The 19,031-nt window shown below is 45.1% G+C and overlaps 1 protein-coding gene across 3 annotated transcripts in view; it reads right to left on the bottom strand.

Moving 5' to 3' along the window:
- The window catches only part of LOC138248817 (prolactin receptor-like), a 265,186-nt gene that overhangs the window by 90,894 nt on the left and 155,261 nt on the right, over nt 1-19,031 (bottom strand). For all 3 annotated transcript variants that reach the window (XM_069202743.1, XM_069202745.1, XM_069202744.1), the window contains 2 exons: nt 6,423-6,552; nt 1,190-1,359 (listed from right to left, as the gene is read on the bottom strand). In XM_069202743.1, the coding sequence (XP_069058844.1) occupies nt 1,190-1,359; nt 6,423-6,552 (300 nt within the window). The remainder of the gene's footprint in view (nt 1-1,189; nt 1,360-6,422; nt 6,553-19,031) is intronic.

Genomic DNA, 19,031 nt, shown 5'->3' with positions numbered 1-19,031 from the left:
TGGGTGCTGGCTGTGGAACTGGCAGGGTCCACCGGGACCATGGCGCTCCCCATCACTTACTAATGGTGTGGGAGCCCAGGGTGGCACCAGGACGCCCATGGCACAATAATGGCTGACTCCTATTAGCACTCAGCATCAGTGCAGGCTGGAGAGCCAGCAGGGGTTGCTATGCCCTTGAGGTTTCCCTTTGTGACCCCAAAGTTAAAATAAAACGTGGTTGGTTCAATATCATTCAGTTGTTTTTATTCCAGTATTGCGGATTACTTTTTCTATGGAAAATTGCATTAGGAAAATACATTTTGGGAGCTTCACCACCCCCTCTCCAAGTCATTACTAGACGTCCCTTTCCAGTCTCATGCAAAAGCATCCCTTCATAAAGCTTCAGTGCCACTATTCGTTTCTGTGTGACCCTCCTAAGCTTTGCAATTCTTTCACAAATCTGCAGTTCCTCAAGTTGCTACTAGAGGTCCCTCTCCATACAGATACAAAAGCCTCCATTTCTTTCATGAAGCTGCAGTTCCACAAGTTGCTACTAGAGGTTGCTCTCAAGTCAAGTACAAGTGCTTGAAATGTCAATCACAAACCTGAGGGGGTGTGGGTTCAACTTAGAAATGTGCATACACACTCTAGCTACTCTAATGTTCTGTGCTCATTTAATGTAGGATAAATATGCCAAAGCTGGTTTGTAGTGAGCATCAATATTGCAAAACACAATGAATGTTTTGAGAGCTATGGAAATAGTTGATGAAACTACCATACATAGGGACTAGCAGTCACCGGGAAGTATTAGAGTCTAAAAATGTCATTTTCTTTTTTGATGTTTTTATGCATGTGCAAGGAAAAGTGCAGCCATTCAAAGCAAAAGCACCCACTGGTTGGAGTGGGCTGGTGCGTTGTTCTATACTTTGTGCTGTGGTGGGGAAGCATAATTTGAGCGACATCTCAGACCAATGGAGAAAGCATGTTGATCTGGGCCCCTTTACAAATATGTAATTTTGTTTGATTTTTAAAAAACATTTTTATTTTTTAGAAAACATGATGCTGGCAAGACAGCTAAAGCTGTTTTAACACCAGACCAAAAAAAGTGTGGGACCCTCAGGGTATAACATTAAGGTACTATAATAGACCACTCTAACTACTGCGTTACTATAACATACCCTTTGCCACAAGAACGCCGACAGATTCTCACCAATGTCAAACACATCCAGGCAGAGCTCCTCTGAGGTTGCAGAGCCGCAGGGACTGTGCGCCGTCACAGTCAGGCAGTACAGCTCCCACACCTCGGTGTGCAGGCTATCGAAGAAGCAGCTCTTGTCCCCGCCGGTGGTGTAGTCTGGGCACTCCTGTGGCTGGCCATGACTTGGTAAGAGAAGGACACACATGGTAGATGTTAGAATTGGCCCCAATGTGAAGGTGTCTCTAACCACTGTAGAGAAAGACTACATCAAGCAACTGGTGCAACTCATTGTTGTTAAATATACAGGGAGCAAAGCAAGCAACTCAGAAATCATACAAGAGTGTGGACTTGTGACTACACTACTGGCCTCATTTTTGGGCAAGTGAACACTGGTCGCCTTCCAAAAAACTGCTGGTAACCAGTTGGTCCACCTCTACTCTCCGCTACCCTGTTAGAGGAAGTGAAAGACTGTTTATGATGGGGGAGCAGCTCCCAGCTCCATTATCGGAAACACCCTTTTGATGACGTCGATAGATCTGGGGCCACCCAATTAACCACCCATTCTAATAGCGCTCTGCTTTCACAGAATGCCATGAAAAAGACAGTTGTAATGTGCCTTCTATATAGTGTTTTGTAGTGTATAAAACCAAGTTTTATTGATACTGCCCTGTTTTATGCATTCTATCCATGCTAGCAAGATGGCATGCTGAGTTGGCACAACAAGATTGAAGCCTGGGACTTTCAGGTGTCCTTCAGATTACTGCAGTAGGGGCAATAACCCTCTGAGCTATCTTGCAAGCTATTGCAGCTGGCGAAGGGCATCCTCTGGCATAAATAGCTTAGCTGGTAAAGGGGGCTGCAGGCCTAATCTACATGCACCCAGCATGATTTAAATGATAATAGTGGTTTCCTAGGTAGTTACTGCATCCTCTTATTGGTAATTCTACCTATATTGATATTCCTAGAGCCTGCAACAGGAAAAAAGGAAAGGCTAAGCCCAGAAGGAAAGGGGTGTGTCAGATGTAATCTACTGCTCAGAAATGTAAATCATCATACAGCACTTGAGGCGGTAAATGTGTCCCTTGCAAAGCACTGCAGGCAATCTGCAGGAGACCGGTTAAAATCCAAGTAAAATAGGTCAATGGTTTAATGGGTTTTGGATCCATGTGCAACGTACATGTAAAATAGCTCAGTGGTTTTTGATCACCTGCTGTATGTTTAATTACTCCAAAAAAAATAATCAAACTTTCATACTACTGATAGAAGGACCACTGAGTACTAGTGAGTTGGGTAGCAAACAACAACGTTCGCTAACTGCCAAAACCGTGTAGATTTTTGTGTCCTAAATAAAAGGTCTTTACTTCTATATAATTGTAGACAGACGCTTACAAACATACTACATATGAAGCATAATATGTGATTAGTGGACATGCTATTTTCCATGCCTATGTGAAAGACTGTGCAAAATATATTGTAACACTTCCTGCAGTTTCTCATTGCTTTCATATTATAAGTATATAAATTTACTTCACCCGCTCTTCAAATATCGTATGTCATTTGTGAGTCTCACCTACCAACAATTAAGCGGTCTGATTGCAAAAGACCAATTGTGAACTTACAGTGGGCTTATAGCCCACCCATTGTTGGCTTTGACACTAATTTCTTTGCTTCTTAGTCAATGGCTTCCCTACCTCTTCTTGTATTTGTACTGGCCCTGGAGCATAGCCTCGCCGCCATCCTTCTGACTGGCTGACGTATATCCTTCCACTGCTTAGTTTTAGAGAACATTTTTAGGTCGAGGGTACACTTATGGGCCACTTATATACTTTAAGTATGCTTCTGTGGGCTTAAAGCCACTTCATTTGTTCATTTCAGTGTCAATTAAAAAACCTTGCTTGCTAATAGTTAGTCATGCCTCTTTGTCCCTCCTTTTTATCAGAATTTATCAGCTAAATCAATGTCACTCATGCCACTTACTCTTTCTTTCTCAAATTATACATCTGGAGTTGTCGACCAGCTGCCTCAAATGCACAAAGAGGTACTCGGCCTACCATTCAAAGCCGGTTAGTAGATTATGCAACATGTTCCCTTTTTATCATATTTTCATTTTGTATGTGACAAACGCAGTGCTTGCAAGGGTGCCTGAACATTGTGAAGATATACATGTTATGTTGCCAAGTAGTGCAGTGCTCTCTTTGGGTGCCCTAGGGAGGATTTGGCCTGTTGACCACTGCCTTCGTTTTGCCACTGTTGCTTCAGGTTGAGGTTTCTTGGTGGATCTGTGTTCTCAAGATTTCCATGTGCCATCTCTCTCTGTAGCTATTAACTCTGTTCCGTGCTATATCTTGGGATAGTGTTTAATTGGACAAGTATTTTATTTTGTCGTGCGCCTCTGTTGGAAAGTGTGTGAGTAACCAGAGGTGCTGTTCTCTTGTCTTGTTACTTGGGCCACTGGTGGCATGGTGATAATCAGTGTGGTACGTCAATGTGCCATTTGTGTGTTTTATGCACAGTGAGGACTGCTTGGAGATATTCCAAGGTTATGTTAAGGGGCTGCAAGCGTTCCTCTGGACCCAGTTGACTCAGATGGAGATGGGCTGAATGAAGATGGACATCCTACCAGTCCTTAGGAGGCTCGTCTTCACGTAGCGGAGTGAGAAAACCCCTGTGGCATACACACAGTAAATAAAGAATATTGATTTCCATCTTAAAACACCTGCACATCGGTAGTCTCATGGTGTGAAGGAGTAAAAGAAATGCAGAAACTAGAAGGCGCACAGAACAAAGACATAAGAAGAATCTTAAAGCGCAGGAAGGATTGAGAAAATTCAGCCAGCAGCATTGAGGCGGCCATGGTACCTAAGGATCAATGAAAATCATAACAAAACAAACAGTAGTAAAACAAAGTACATGCTTCAATGCCAGATACTGCAATGCTTGTTGCATAAGAAGTCCAGGTACTAGTTAGACACGTGCCCCCAGTCTTGAGTGGCTTTGTGAGTTTGAATGTAAACGTGTATTACTGTCATGATAAATGGCACCGGGACAGGCAATCATGGTATTCAAGAGCTAGCCAAGGTCTGAGAAGTTGAGATGCAAGTTTAAGACAGGTATGTGATTCAAGCAGAGATCTTAAAACCAGCAGCAAGACCCCTGCAGGCCCACTGAAAACATATACGGGTTCTAGACATTGGCTAAGATGAACATCATGATGAAACCAGTGCTATGACTTAATGAAAAACACTAAGTGGATATGTGGTAATGGACCATCGATAACATCTTTTGTCACTAATGTCCTGATCAGGAGTAAGTTTAGAAGGGATTAGTGGGCTCCAAATAAGCTTCAATTTCCCATCTCCTTTTTTAGGTCGAGCGTAAGCGTACAGCCTCTTATATACTTTTTTTTAGGTTGAGCGTAAGCGTACGGCCTCTTATATACTTTTAGTATACTTCTGTGGGCTTAAAGCCATTTCATTTGTTTGTTTCAGTGTCATTTAAAAATCCTTGCTTGCTAGTGGTCATTCATGCCTCTTTGTCCCTCCTTTTTCTCTTTGGGAGCAGGGACTAACTATTGTATAATTACACTGTCGTGCTTATCTGTTCTTTAGGGGACATTTTTTTCTTGGTTTCCTGATAGTGTTCGGCGAAGCATCCCTTTTTATTTCCACAGCATTCTTCCTCTCAGCTAATGTAACCATGATGTTCCTCCTTACATTTGGCATGCTTTGCTTATTCTTGCATTCTATATGAGTGTTTTTTTTTTTTTTCAACCAGCATATTACTCTGGTCTCCCCTCCCTCATAACCTATTTCCCATTCTCAGGTTCTCCAGCACTGCAAAGTCACACGAATAGTAATATTGCTATGCAAATATCATCACTCAACTGCATACAAAAAAAAAAAAGTTTAAAAAAATGCCATTTTCAACGTCAAGAGCTATAACTTTCACAAATGTGAGACCGATTGCATTACAAATGCTTGTTCTTTTTGATTGGGCACTCCATATTCTTTTCAGCTCTCTATGTTGTTTGTGTGCTTCTCTCCCAAGCTCCATATTGCTCTCTCCATTCTGTGCCGCTTGCTCTCTTGTGTGCTTCTCGCCGTGAACTCCTCTGCCCCACAAACTGTGCTAATCTCTCCTTTATGCATTTCTCCCTTGTGCCTTGCGTTGTTCACTACCTCATGTGCTGCTCTCTCCCGTATGCTTCTTCCACCAAACTCCTGTGTTCCACATTGTTCGCTACAGTATGCGCTCTATCCTGTGTTGCCCTGTCCTTTGTGGGCTGCTTTTTCCCTTACCCCCCCCCCCACCTACTCCTCCATTGTCCCCCTCATCTCTGCTGCCTTTGTATTTTTTTACATTGCTCTTTCGCACTAATTTTTTTATTTTTTTTATTTATTTACCAATCCAAGTGTTGTAAACAGAAAAAAAGGAAAGTGGAGCCCATGTTATTCTGTAAGCATGTATATGCATAGTGATGACCGGCACAATGACATGACTAGCAACCGCTGTCGCATCATTGTTGTGCAGCATCAGCAAATGGCGAGACCTACTGGCTTTGCCAATGTTTGTTTAAAGAGTACTTGTGGAAGCTGAACAATTTAATGACTTGGTTTATCTCTTAGTGAGCGTGTGAAACCATGAAACAAAGCGCAATATTTTTACTCTGGTATCTTCTAGTTCTAGTGGAAAGGTGAGACAGAGTCCAGCTACACACCGTTTAAATGGTCACAACTACTCACAGCCAAACAACTCTTGCAAAAGGTTGGTGCCACTCATATTAGTGAGATATATCATATATATATATATATATATATATATATATACACACACACACATATACACATACACACACATATAAATTACAGCCATCTTTTACACATATATGTACATATATATTTATATATTACAGCTGACATCTTTTAAATGAAAATCCGAGACTTACAAACATCATGCTCATGTTTGCTCCAGTGCACATAACTGTCAATAGGCCATGAGATATATGTACATTTCAGATGCTACAGGCATCTCACATGCTCTAAAGGAAATATCTGAAAATCCAGCCCTGTTGATCTTCATGTCAAGACAAGCAACAAGGAAGGAGGCAAAGGATAGTCCAAAATGGAGACAAATCTGGGACAAAGTCTGATCGGTGACCATAAAGTGGACATTCTGCCCACGCTCTCAAAGAGCTGCCTGTTTGGCATATTTTCAGTGCACCATTAAATCCCATAAATGTCCTTACCCCACGGTGTAGGTAAGGGTGTAGTTGGCATTGCATGATTGTCCATCGCCATCAATGCCCCACCAGCAGGTGAACGTCTCCTTGTTGGCAGAACGGCAGCGTCGGATGGATGGCAGCGCTACGGAAGGTCCTGAAATGTGAAGAAGGGATTGGTTAGTCAGGATACCACCTTGGAATCCATTATGTGTCTTGTAGTTTATGAACTCGAAAGAGGGCACGCACACGTGGCAACTATAAAAGATGGTTGTAGAGAGTGAACCTCGTGAGGCGAGCCAAGCGTGGCATGAACCTTTCATCACATCATTAACTGATTGCCATTCTAGTGCTTGAAGACACCTGTCCCTCATTACACTCCTCTATGGTGCAGAGAATGCTCTCCTCATATTACCTAACCAGATGCCAACATCTGCTAAGTCATCTGTGTTTATAGGACGTTCGTTAATATTGTATATCCCCATCCTCACTAAGCACCAAGAGGCCTTCTGTTGTAGAGACTTTGGACTTTTTTCAATGTACTTACACTTTTCCACATGAGGTTATGTGTATTTGTATACATTTGTCTAACCCACTTTCAACTCTTGTAGGCAAAGTCATGCATGGATAAAGTATCCCCTGCTTTACATTATAAGGATTTTTTCACACTCCCAGTCTTTCACTCATATCATTGCTAAATGTATATATACACCCTTACACTGCTACATCATGCAACACATACAACTTGTGACCAAAACAAATAGATTCCAATATATATGAGTCTTGGGGTGAATGTATCTCTAACTAAACACAATTAGTTTTTGTAATGCCGGTCAAAAACAGAGAAACATCAACAATGTTGTTTCTGCCTACCTGCCAAACTGGCAACAGCCTTCATCAGGACGTTTAATGAAATGCATCAAATTTTTGGGGTCTAGTCTTGATCAGCGATACAAATGATGGTGGAAAAAGGGTGAAAATGATAGGGAATGGGCTTACAAATCACACACACACACATACTTATCATACTTCTTACAGCACGAGCATCCTGCATTCTCTCGCCGAAGCTTTCCTTCAGCCTTGGACCTTGTCCTGATGTGTCAAGTGCAGCAGGTCTGGGGCACGACCTACACTCAGGAACGGAAACCCTGTTTTTATGTCCTGACTCATGAAGCTCAAGAACACCCAAGAAGGTCAAGGATGTATAGTTTGCCAATCCAAGAATAAGAATGTTACGTTTTGAGTATTTGTAAAGCGTGCCATCATCCGGGAGGGAATCCCTGTGCGGAGCAGGTGAGATTCTAACCTCATCGAGGGCGGGTCTGCAAGCCTATTCAAGGAGCCAGGTCTTCTGCTTCTTGTGGGACTCAAGAAGAGAGAAGGAAACTCTGATGTGTAGCAGCAGGCTGTTCCACACTTTAGGGGCAATAAAGGGAAGGCCCGACCTCCGGATCTGGCTCTGCAAACAGATCGATAAGCTCTTGGCATAAGTCTCCGGATGGGTTTATGAAAGACAAAGTCCTAAGTTCAAGGATCTACTCTGCAATGAGGTTAGATGGTTAGTCTGAGAGACACTTTCATATGATGGGTTTGGAGTCCTCCTGGTGAGTCTATGGGATGGCAGGGGTGCTGTGGGATCCAGGCCCCTCCAGGTCAGTCTCAGAACTCCACAGGGAGTATTTGAATAACTCACTCGGACTGAGCAGACCGGATCTGATTTGTTATGTTTTGCACTGCTAAAATAAATGGCAGGTGGTAGTGAGCTCAGAACTACAAGCAAAGGGGTAAACAATGCAAGTCTATACGTATGTGAACGCAGTGCTTAATTTGTCACAAAATAAGCGCCGGGGCCCTCGTCAGGAGGCCGCTGCAGCTTGCACCAGACATTGCCCCTGGCAGCCCTGCCAATGACCGTACCAACACAACTATTAAGCATCACACTCCTACCTATAAGTGGAAGAATTCAGACTAGTCCAGGCCCCCAAAAGCTGTAAGAATTGTTTGGGTGGCAGGTATTGGTCATTTTTTAGATATAGTGAATTAATAAACAACTCTTGTCGTGCTCATGGCTAAGTTTGACAAACTGTGCCGTTGTTGAGCACCGGAAAGCACCATCTCAAATCAAGCACTTTGTGTAAGGGTTTGTAGAGCCTGCACATGGCTAGGAAGCAAGGAGCGCGTGCAGCCGGTGAGTAATAAAGCCGCCTTCATGACCCTGAGGTCAGAGGTTACCAGAGGTACAAAGGACACACCAGGGCTAGCCGCTGCCACCCCTTAAGGCCCTTAATTATCTTGCCAATGTGGTTTGGTGGGATTACTAAATTAGACAAAACACAAGATTTTGCAAAATATAACCAACATTTTTTTAAAAACTTTCAGGAGGGGGAGAGCGTGCGTGAGTTTTTGTTTGCGTTTATGTAAAAATCTCTGGTGAAATCCGACAGACACTGCACCATTCCCGCGGAAACTACTTGTACCCAGTGCTTAAAATGGAAAAATAGAAGTGCCGGTCCTGTGTACCGGAGTACCTGCTTGTTTCTGAGAAGTGCCGGTACTCTCCAATGAAAAGTATCACGTTTTTCTTGCAAAGTGCAGGTACCCTCCCTCTCAAAATAAAAAAGTGCTCGTACTCAGTAGCGACCCATTTAAAGCACTACTTGTGCCCAACTATTTATCATAAAATGTATTTATTTGGGGAGGAGAGGGGTGTAATACCCCAAACACCCCCTTAAAGCCACACCCCTGCGTTGAAAGGAGAATAAGCAATGGGTCTAACTTTAATAGGTTGGCACCCTTCTGGCTTCCTCCACACCTGTTGTATTCTGTGCCTGCTGTTTGTCAATTTCATCTACAAGCTACCGAGTGAATCATAAAGAATTCTGGCTGGTCCAAGCTTTGATCTGGATACCCAGATCTCCCATTCCGCCACCGTGCCCACCTGCTGCTTGCCACTGCAGGGTATCGAATGTGCCTTCTTTTAAAAAAACACAACAACAAAAAAAAGCACACCACTGCAGCCTGCACGTCCAAAAGTATGGAGTTTCAGTTCCCAAAATCAGTTTCTTCATTGTTCTAAGAAAGCCCGAGTAATTACATCGTTTTGCTCAATTAGCCGACTCAATCCTTTAATCCATTTAACAAAGCTGGATGGCTTTCAAGTCGTCTTGGTGAATGTTGTAAACACTGAAAGGAACACTGAATTACGCCTGCTAATTCCAAAAAGATAAACAAATCTACTCACTTGCGAATCAGAATGTACACTTTTTTCCCGGAACTATATTGACTATCTAGCTATTAATTCTGAGCAAAAAAACGAACAACTGGTACACCATTTTCAACACGGTATTTAATTTTTATTTACTACAGTTCTTACCTCCCCTGAAATACTCCAATTGATAAAAAATGGCGATAGTTGCTCACTACTCACAAATGCCATTTCACAAAAAACTGATTTGATGCGATTTGACTATAAAAGTGCAAGAAAAAGAAGCATTGTTAAAGTGCAACTCCATTGTACCTAAATATAAAAAAATAAAAATGCAAAGTTTCTCCCATGAGTGTAACAATTTCATTTGGCAGAGGACTTCCTCACGCTCTGCTTCTCCTCAGCAGCACTGGAGTAACTTCATTCAAAAAATCATAAGAGTAGTGGAAATGACCTCACAGTCCCAGGCACCGGAGAGCGATGGCCGCATCTAACGAGCGCTCCAGAGCAGGCCGCATCTCACGAGCGCTCCAGAGCAGGCCGCATCTCACGAGCGCTCCAGAGCAGGCCGCATCTCACGAGCGCTCCAGAGCAGGCCGCATCTCACGAGCGCTCCAGAGCAGGCCGCATCTCACGAGCGCTCCAGAGTAGGTTATCTGGTTGCATCAGACCAGGACAAAGTCACAAGTTCTGTCCGACCCACAACGGAGATCAGGCCGGACACAGGGACCCAGTTGGTCCCACTGAGAAATGTACCTTAACTACTGGTTGCAAAGTGATGAGAGGTCCTCGATGGAGATGTGTTGCACATTAGTGATAGCGATGAGCTATGAAAGCTGCCAGGCAAGCATGCACCGAGCCTGCGCTACACTGTGTTGGTTCGGATGTGGCGCTGCATTGGGTCTGTATTGGTCTACGTTAGTTCTGATGAGAAAACAGCTGGGCTGGCAGGGTACCTTTAGCTTCACTTCCAAGAGTCTAGGATGCCAGGAGGGCATCATCTGGGGAGTTAAGACATAGCTGGCAGAGCCCAGTGCAGGGTTAGTCTTTTCTGTCCCTGAGGCTCTGATCAGGAGACCAGCCAACTAGCCCTTGGAGTCAGTCTGGTGGCCCTGGGTTCAAGGTGCAGGTCTAGTCCTCACTAAGACAGAAGGTGAACAGAGTATCAGGGCAGGAGAGCAGCACAGAGTACTGAAGAGTTGGTTCTGAGGGTCCACTATTTATACCTGGTGCCCCCACTGAAGTGGGAGAAGCTTCTATAGTCCTCCCCTACTGAGGCATCTTGAATTTCCCACCTCCCTTCCCTGGCTCCAGCCTGTCTGGGGGGCACAAAACACTAGTCAGAAACCCTTTGTGAGAGCGCCGAGGCAGAGCCTTTGTGATGTTTAAGTGTGGTAGAGGACAGCTCCTCCCAATCATCCTAACAGTTCTGGCCCATCCTAACAACACCTATTCCCCTTTTGCCTCACTGTCTAGAAGTAATACACAAAGGGAGAGAAGGGTGGGTGTGTGTGTGTGTGCAGGCCGGTTCTTGATCATGTAGGGCTTTGTAGGCATGCGTGAGGCGCTTGAACTGGCATTTCTTCTGGACAGGGGGAAAGTAGAGATTTCTGAGGTGGGGGTGATGTGGGTACATTTATGGAGGTCCAGGATGAGTCTTGGTGCAGTGTTCTATATGGTTTGGAGTCTTTTGAGGAGCTGTGTGGAGATGCCGATGTAGAGTGTGTTGCCGTAGTCGAGGAGGCTGGTGACGAGGGCCTGGGTGACTGCTTTGCTGAAGGTGACTGCGACCCATCTGAAGATTCTGCGGAGCATGCAGAGGGTCTGGAAGCAGCAGGAGAGGACTGCATTGATTTGACCCTTCATGGTCAGTTCGCTGTCAAGGATGATGCCGAGGTTGTGTGTGTGATCCATAGGCGTAGGAGAATGTCTGTGTTTGGCTGGCCACCAGCTATGGTCCCCTATGGATGCGTTTCTCCCAAAGATCAGCACTTCCGTTTTGTCGGAGTTGAGTTTGAGGCAGTTAGTTTTCAACCAGCCGGCTACGTTGGTAACAGCGCTGCAGAAGTGTGTCCTGGTGGTAGAGGGGTCTCCTCTGAGCAAGAGGTTGAGCTGCGTATTGTCTGAGTAGGATATAGTGTTAAGTCCGCAGGACCACACAATGCCAGCCAGGGGGATTATGTAGATGTTGAACAATGTGGGGCTGAGGGATGATCCAACACATGATGTTCTTGAATGTGAAGGGAGGCAGCCAGACGCTGTGAGTGAGAAAGGAGGCAATCCATTTTAGTGCATCTTCTTGTATGCCAATGCTGTTGAGTGTTGATGAAGGTGTGGTGGGAGATGGTGTCGAATGCAGCTGATAGGTCGGGGATGATCGGGGGAGTGGTCTCACAGCTATCACGGAGTGCTCTGATGTCTGAGTGCTCTGTGTTGTGGTTGGCGCAGAATCCTTACTGGGAAATTTCCAGTAGGGTATTTTTGTCCAGGTAGTTGGTGAGCTGTTGATTAATGGCCTTCTTGAGTGCTTTGGCAGGGTAGGGTAGCAGAGAGATGGGTCGGTAATTTTTTTAGATTGCTGGGGTTGGCAGAGAGTTTGGTTAGGCGTGGTCTGATTTCAGTGCGTTTGACTTTGTCCAGGACAAACTGCTGAGGTGATGGAGGTGTTGAGGATGCTGGTGAGTTCTGTGCTGATGTGGTCCGTTCGGAGGTTAAACAGGTGATAGGGCATAGGTCAGTGGGCGCCCTGGAGTGAATGGTTAGCATGATGTCCAAGGTGGATTGTGTGGGGGATTGCTGTCCACATGGTGATTGTTCTTTTGGTGTGTGGGTGGGGGTAAGGGGTGATAGGGTAGGACGAGAGAGTTGAGGTTGGATATCGTGGGTTGGGAGTCAAAGTTATTGTAGATGGTGATGATCTTGTTGTAAATGATGTCCGAGAAGGTGTCGCAGAGTTCGTGGCAAAGGTGGATAGCATTTTCTGTGGCTGTCAGGTTGGAGTATTCTTCGACTATTCTGAATAGTTATTTCATGCGGTTATCTGCCAAGTCTATGCAGGCTGTTATGGCTGCTCTGTTGGCTTCCTTAATTTGCCGGTGGTAGTTGCTGAGGGCTGCTTTGTGGGACACTCGGTCAGAAGGATTCCTGGTGGATCGCCATTGATTCTCAAGTCTGTACCAGCTGCGCTTGGTGACTCGGAGCTCCAGGGTGTACCAGCTGCGCTTGGTGACTCGGAGCTCCAGGGTGTACCAGCTGCGCTTGGTGACTCGGAGCTCCAGGGTGTACCAGCTGCGCTTGGTGACTCGGAGCTCCAGGGTGTACCAGCTGCGCTTGGTGACTCGGAGCTCCAGGGTGTACCAGCTGGCTTGTCCCGAGGTTTTATTGGTTCTGCCAGGTTTCAGCAGAGCAACTGTCGGCTCATTCGGTGATCCAGGTGGAGAAATTCAGGACAGTCGGGGAGGTGCCGAGGGCCTTTGTCCACTGTGTTTCTGTTTCTTTTCCCCAGCTGCGGTAGTTGAAGCAGTGGTTCTTGGTGGTGGCGTGTTAAACGCCTACTATGGTCAAGTGGACAATGCTGTGGTCAGACCAGGCGAGTTCTGTGATGTGGCTTAATCTGACTGTCGCTGGAGGTGAAGATGGGGGGCGAGCATGTGTCTGGCTTTTTGTGTGGGTACAGGGACCAGTTGGGCGAAGCCTATGTTGCTTATGTTCGAGGAGAGTGGTAGAGTTGCTGTTGTTGGTGTCATCTATGTGGAAACTGAGGTCTCTGAAGTAGGATTTAGGTGTTGGAGTCAATGGCTAGGGGAGAGATTATGTTGGGGATGGCATCACAGAAGATTGGTCGAGGTCCTGGGGGTTTGTATACAAGGGTGCCTCTTACCGTTGTCTTGTCATCGGTTTGTATTTCGAAACTGAGGTGTTCCATGAGGGGTGTAGAGTTGTCGTTGGTGGTGATGCATTGGATAGTGTTCTTGAAGATGATGGTGATGCCCTCGCCGTGCTTATTGGTGCAATCTCAATGTATTATTTTGCAGCAGTTGGGTGTTTCAGTGGCAATGTCCGGGTTCAAGGAGGGGTTGAGCTAGGTTTCAGTGATGAAGGCCACGTCGGGGGAGAGGGAGGTGCTCTTGTCCCAGATTTCCATGCTGTGTTTGCAGAGGGATCAGACGTTGAGCAGGATGAAATGGAGTGGTTCCGGATTGTTTGTGGTCTTCCGGATGGGTGTGGTGCAATGTCCTGTGTGGGCTGGCAGCTCTGTTGCAGGAGACATGGCAGCATCCGTAGGTGAAGGATCCTTTAGTTGCTCGACTGAAGGAGGTGCAGCAGTTGCTGTTGTCGCACCCAGGGTCCAGGGCTCTGAGCTCCTCAGCAAGGTAGCAGGAGGGCCAAGGTACCCAGCACTGTGCGCGGTCCAGGCTTGGCATGGGCAGATGGGCTTGCCTTTGGCGCACAGCCTCCATAAGCAGTGCAGTGAGGAGGGAGGGGCTGGCAGGGAAGCAGGACAGGATGGAGCAGGAAACAGCAGGCAGGAAAAAACAGCAGGCGCACAGAGCACTAAGCAAAAGTAAGCAAAGGCAAAACTAAGAAAAAGTCAGCAAGCAAAAGTAATCCAAACCAAATGACCAATAAGTAACACTACAAACTACCGATACTAGAAATATTCCGACACTTAGTCAGCCCAAGTAGTACAGGCATAGGTGCTAATTTAATTACGTTAGTTTGAGAGTATGTACTGTAATACCACTGCATTGGTCATCTACAGGGGCCATTGCCTCCCCCTACTTCAAAATTTAAAATTCAATGCACTACAAGATAAGGCTACCCACATTCCCCCTTACTTTTTCTATTGACCCAGAAACCCCTTATCATTGACATACAACAAAAGTATCATAATAAAGCCATGCTGACATCAGCAGGAGAACACTAAGCTTTTTCCAATGCTGGTGACATCTCGACCACGTTGGCTCACCTACTTGAATCGGCTACTGCCCTAATGACTGATTTCTTTTCAAGTTTTTCTGGGTACAAAATAAACTGGTTAAAATGTGAGGCCCAACCACTAACTGGCTCCACCACACATGCTTCTACAGGTTCCCTGCCTGTTCGATGTAACAAGGAAAAGTACAAATATTTTTGTATACTTTGGAAATGGGTTAAACCCCTACGTCTTGGTTAAATGAAGTTGTCGGGCATGAACATTTTCCCAGAACTCCACCAAGGATAAAACATACCCCATTGCAACTCTGAAGATACGTACAACTATCACATGCCTTCCGTGGTCTTTTATGCTACTCCAATATTGTGTTACCAGAGTCACCCGTCGCCAATTTTCTAGATGAGTGGAAGGTTTATAAGGGCACAATATTAAGCCTCTATTTCCTGTTGATGGACTTTCAAGTCTCTAAAATTTTGTCAAATGAGTTGTGTACATAGTGGGATGGGAGACTACAGCTACAATGTCAAGACTGGGAGGCAACATTGGGTGGTTACAACAAGGGTCTATGAGAATCCCATCTGCAATACAGTTACTACAAAGAAATATACAGATGGCACTGCTCCCCCGCATGGCTCCATGGAGCCAATTTATGGCCAGTCTCAAAATGAATGAGATGTAAAACCCATGACTGACATTTTACATATTTTGTGCTCATGTTCAAATGTGCACAAATTATTGAAGGCAAATATGGGCCTGAATGTAAACAGAAATGTTTATCCCATGACTAGACTAGAATAGCTATTCTCTCAGACTTACCCTCCCGCTTCACGCAATGGGTAGCCACTGCCCTAAAAATTAAGCTTATGAGATACTGGGAAATAAGCAGAATCCCAACATATCATGAATGGTTGGAGGAAATATTAGAAACGGCGACCTTCGAGAAACTAATATACGGCATTAATGATAGACTTCCGCAGTAGGAAGAGGTGTGCGGCAGGTTCCTCAACACAGGGGCGCACAGAGGTGAGGCAAATACCAGTTTTTGGTTGTACTGCACCCTCTCTGCTGCGTATGAGCAGGAGTCATCTGGGTTCCACACCGGAATATACTCAACAATAAGTGCAGACTGTCTATTCCCTCTTGTTGAGGTCCTATAGAAACTGTTTGGTTGCAAGACATAGGGTGGATCCTGCTGAAGGGTGTAACGTATGAGCTGCACGTAGATATTGACCATGCAGTTCAGTTTGGAAAGAGGGCATGGAGTGTCAGTCCCAAAATCTCTGTAAAGAGGAAAACTCTCCCCACCCAGCTTAGTCTGTGTCTTACTTTTTTTAATGTATTGATTCCAAATGGCAATGGGCAGCAGACTAAAAAGCCAGAAATTGGAAATGAACACCTCTTGGCACAGCAGACCAGTTTGGACCCTGATGGAACAAGGAACAAGCTTGAAAACTGATGGCCAGTTCCTGCTTGCTGCTATTGATCTTGCCTGCGTGAAAGCCCCCAACCAGGCAAGAAGTCCAGAGACATGGAGACTTACTTTGAGGTGAGTAATAACTTTCACCAGAGACCAGAGAACGACTACCTCAAGAAATACACAACTACAAGCGAAGGCCAACAGAGTGGTGACTCTGTTCTTCATTTACCCTACTGCTTTGGTGGTTGGCCAAGGTTTAACCGGCTTGGCAACCAACTAGATCAAGACAGGCCATGTGACCTACAGCAAGCAGTGTGCCGTCAGTGTGCACTCTATGTTCTACCCAAGACTGTGGTCTGACACCCTACATTATAAAGAAGGTGCCAAACCAGAGACCCTATGGCCCCGGGTTATGGGATAGCACCGGTCTGAGGAACAGACACTGCCTGATCTAAACCAGGACATAACCTGATCTTCCTGGGTACATTACCTCACTTCCCCAACCTCCCAGTTTCTGCTGGGACACTGTACTTTCGAGTACCATCCAGTTCCATTTTTTCCAGTTTCGTTTCAGTGTCCGTGATCATTTCGACTGTGCTGTGGATACTAAAGATTTGCAGATCTGCTACAAAGTTTCCTCGGTTTTGATGGGAGGATAACAATTCTGTGTTTTCCGGTGTTTTCAAGTGTTGGTATCGCAATCAGTTCTTGATCAGGGTCAGTAGATATTTGTGAACATTTTAACCATTCTAACAATTTTTTTTATCTGGAAGTTTTGTGGAATGGTGCAAGCCACCTAGATAGATCAAAGCACTGTATAACAATGGCAAGTGCGTGATAAAGCCTTAGAATGGGTAGCCAGGGACTGGTCCCATTAGGAAGGTGGGGCTGGTGTTGGGCGTCTAACAAGCCAGAGACTGGAGCAATTAAGGGATTAGCAAAATTATCAACAACTGGGAATATTTGTTAAATATCAAAGGGAGCGCTTGTGGGCACGACCACGCCTCCCCCATGCCCAGGGGCACCAAGGACAAACTCTGCAGCCTCTCTTCCCGAGTTCATGATCTGAACAAGGGCTAGCTATGTAGACATTACAAGCTATGTGTCATGATTATGGGAATGAAGGAATGAATGAATGAATGAATGAAGGAATGATGAAACATTTGTACTGCGCTGCTTCATTAGAAGCGTCCTGGTGCTTTGACGGTAATGGAGGAAGGAACAGAATTACATCTCACCAAACAGGAAGGTCTCCACCTGGGCGTTATGCAGACTTTCATCAGAGATGTATCGAAAGTGAGATGGTAAAGCATTCCATAAACCAGGAGCTAAAAAGGAAAAAGACCTGCCACCAGATCTAGCTTTCCGAACTTTAGGAACGCGCAGCAGATTACGATTGGGCGAACAGATTGCCCCAAAAGGGAGATATTTTTTAGGCTCGTCTTAGATGTACCTAGGGCCATTCTGATAGAATGCTCAATGTAAGCGCATGGTGCATATTCCCATTAACAATAGCTACATATATCACACAGTACAAAATTCATAGATTTTTGTGGTGAATACAAGTCACTGCCTTGAAGCCCTTTCTGTGTTAAACCAGAGACCAGAGCCCAAATGCCTCAAGAAACTACCACTAAGCGTGTAGTGAACAGAATGGTGACTATTCTTTCTTGGTCCTGTTGCTTTGGCAGTCCCGTGCCTGGTTGACCTGTCAACCACACGAGCTGATAGGAGGAATGCTTGCAAATAGTTTAACCATTGGCAGTGGCTTGGGTTAGCATTCCATACCATCGTTGTTCATCACAGTGGCACTTTCAAAAGACCCAAACTGCCTGGGGTTGCTTGTAGTCCCTTCTCAAAGCGGACTAGACTCACAATTCAGGACGAACTGTTCCCAGGAGGAGCAGGGACAGTACTGATCTGCTAGGGGTTGAAAAGAGATGGGTTGGGATGCCACCCAGCGTGACTGCCAGAGGTTACACTATTTGAAAACATTCCTCTCATCACCTTTTGTGTGTTTGATGTAATGACCTACGAGGTTGAGTGTATGGCCTGACGGCAGTCCATTGCTTGCTGTACGACTAGATCTAAGCTGTAACTCACTGACGAGGCCTAATAAGACCAAAGCCTGTCTGGGGTTGCATGGGGTTCCTTCTGGAGGACGGATCTGACAGTTCAGGATGACGTGCTCCCATATGGAGCGGGGTCAGCAACGATTTGCATAAGGCGGGCCTCTGTCTAGACTGGCGCACTGGGTGAAAAATGACAGGTTGGAATGCTACCCAGAGTAACTGCCAGTGGTCAGGCTAGCTGTAGGCATTCCTGCCATCACCTTGTGGCTGATCAACTAGCCAAATCAGGGGACGCCAGAGTCCCCTAGAGCAAGACACTAGTGCCCCTGGGTGTACACCATTCAAACACAGAAAACAGCTGCAAGCCTAGCCTGGGAAATTTATGGCATTATTAGCTACAGTGGTGTGTGTGTATATATATATATATATATATATATATATATATATATATATATATATATATATATATATATATATATATATATATATATATATATATATATATATATATATATATATATATATATATATATATATATATATATATATATACACATATATACACACACACACACACACACACACACACTAACTTTATACAGTTTTGAGTATCATCTTTGTCACTTCAGAGTGCCGTAACTGTACCATAAATTGTACATTGTTGGGGGACGGGGGGGGGGTGGATTAGAGTGTACTTTGCATAAAGTGAGGTGAAGAGTCCAGGGACTGCCGATTTTACAGAACATGTAGTTTGGCTCTTACTTCCTTCACGGGCTCAGGTCACTTTGCAAAGCGGGTGCCCTGGCCTCCCAGGGTTTGCCTTTCACCTCTTGGAAGGCTGTATGTTGCATCAGATGTACATACACTGAGCATAGGATGACGTTCAGTGTGTATTGAGTTGCTGTTTTCTGCAGATTCCTTGGCCCTTTTCCCCAACAAGCTATATGTATGGAATAAAGAACTTTGAACTTGATTCCTGCATCACCTCCAGTCTATGAGGTGCTTT

The sequence above is a fragment of the Pleurodeles waltl genome, chromosome 8 (genome assembly GCF_031143425.1).
Source record: "Pleurodeles waltl isolate 20211129_DDA chromosome 8, aPleWal1.hap1.20221129, whole genome shotgun sequence".
Classification (NCBI taxonomy): domain Eukaryota; kingdom Metazoa; phylum Chordata; class Amphibia; order Caudata; family Salamandridae; genus Pleurodeles; species Pleurodeles waltl.
This window is presented reverse-complemented; position numbering and strand designations above follow the sequence as displayed.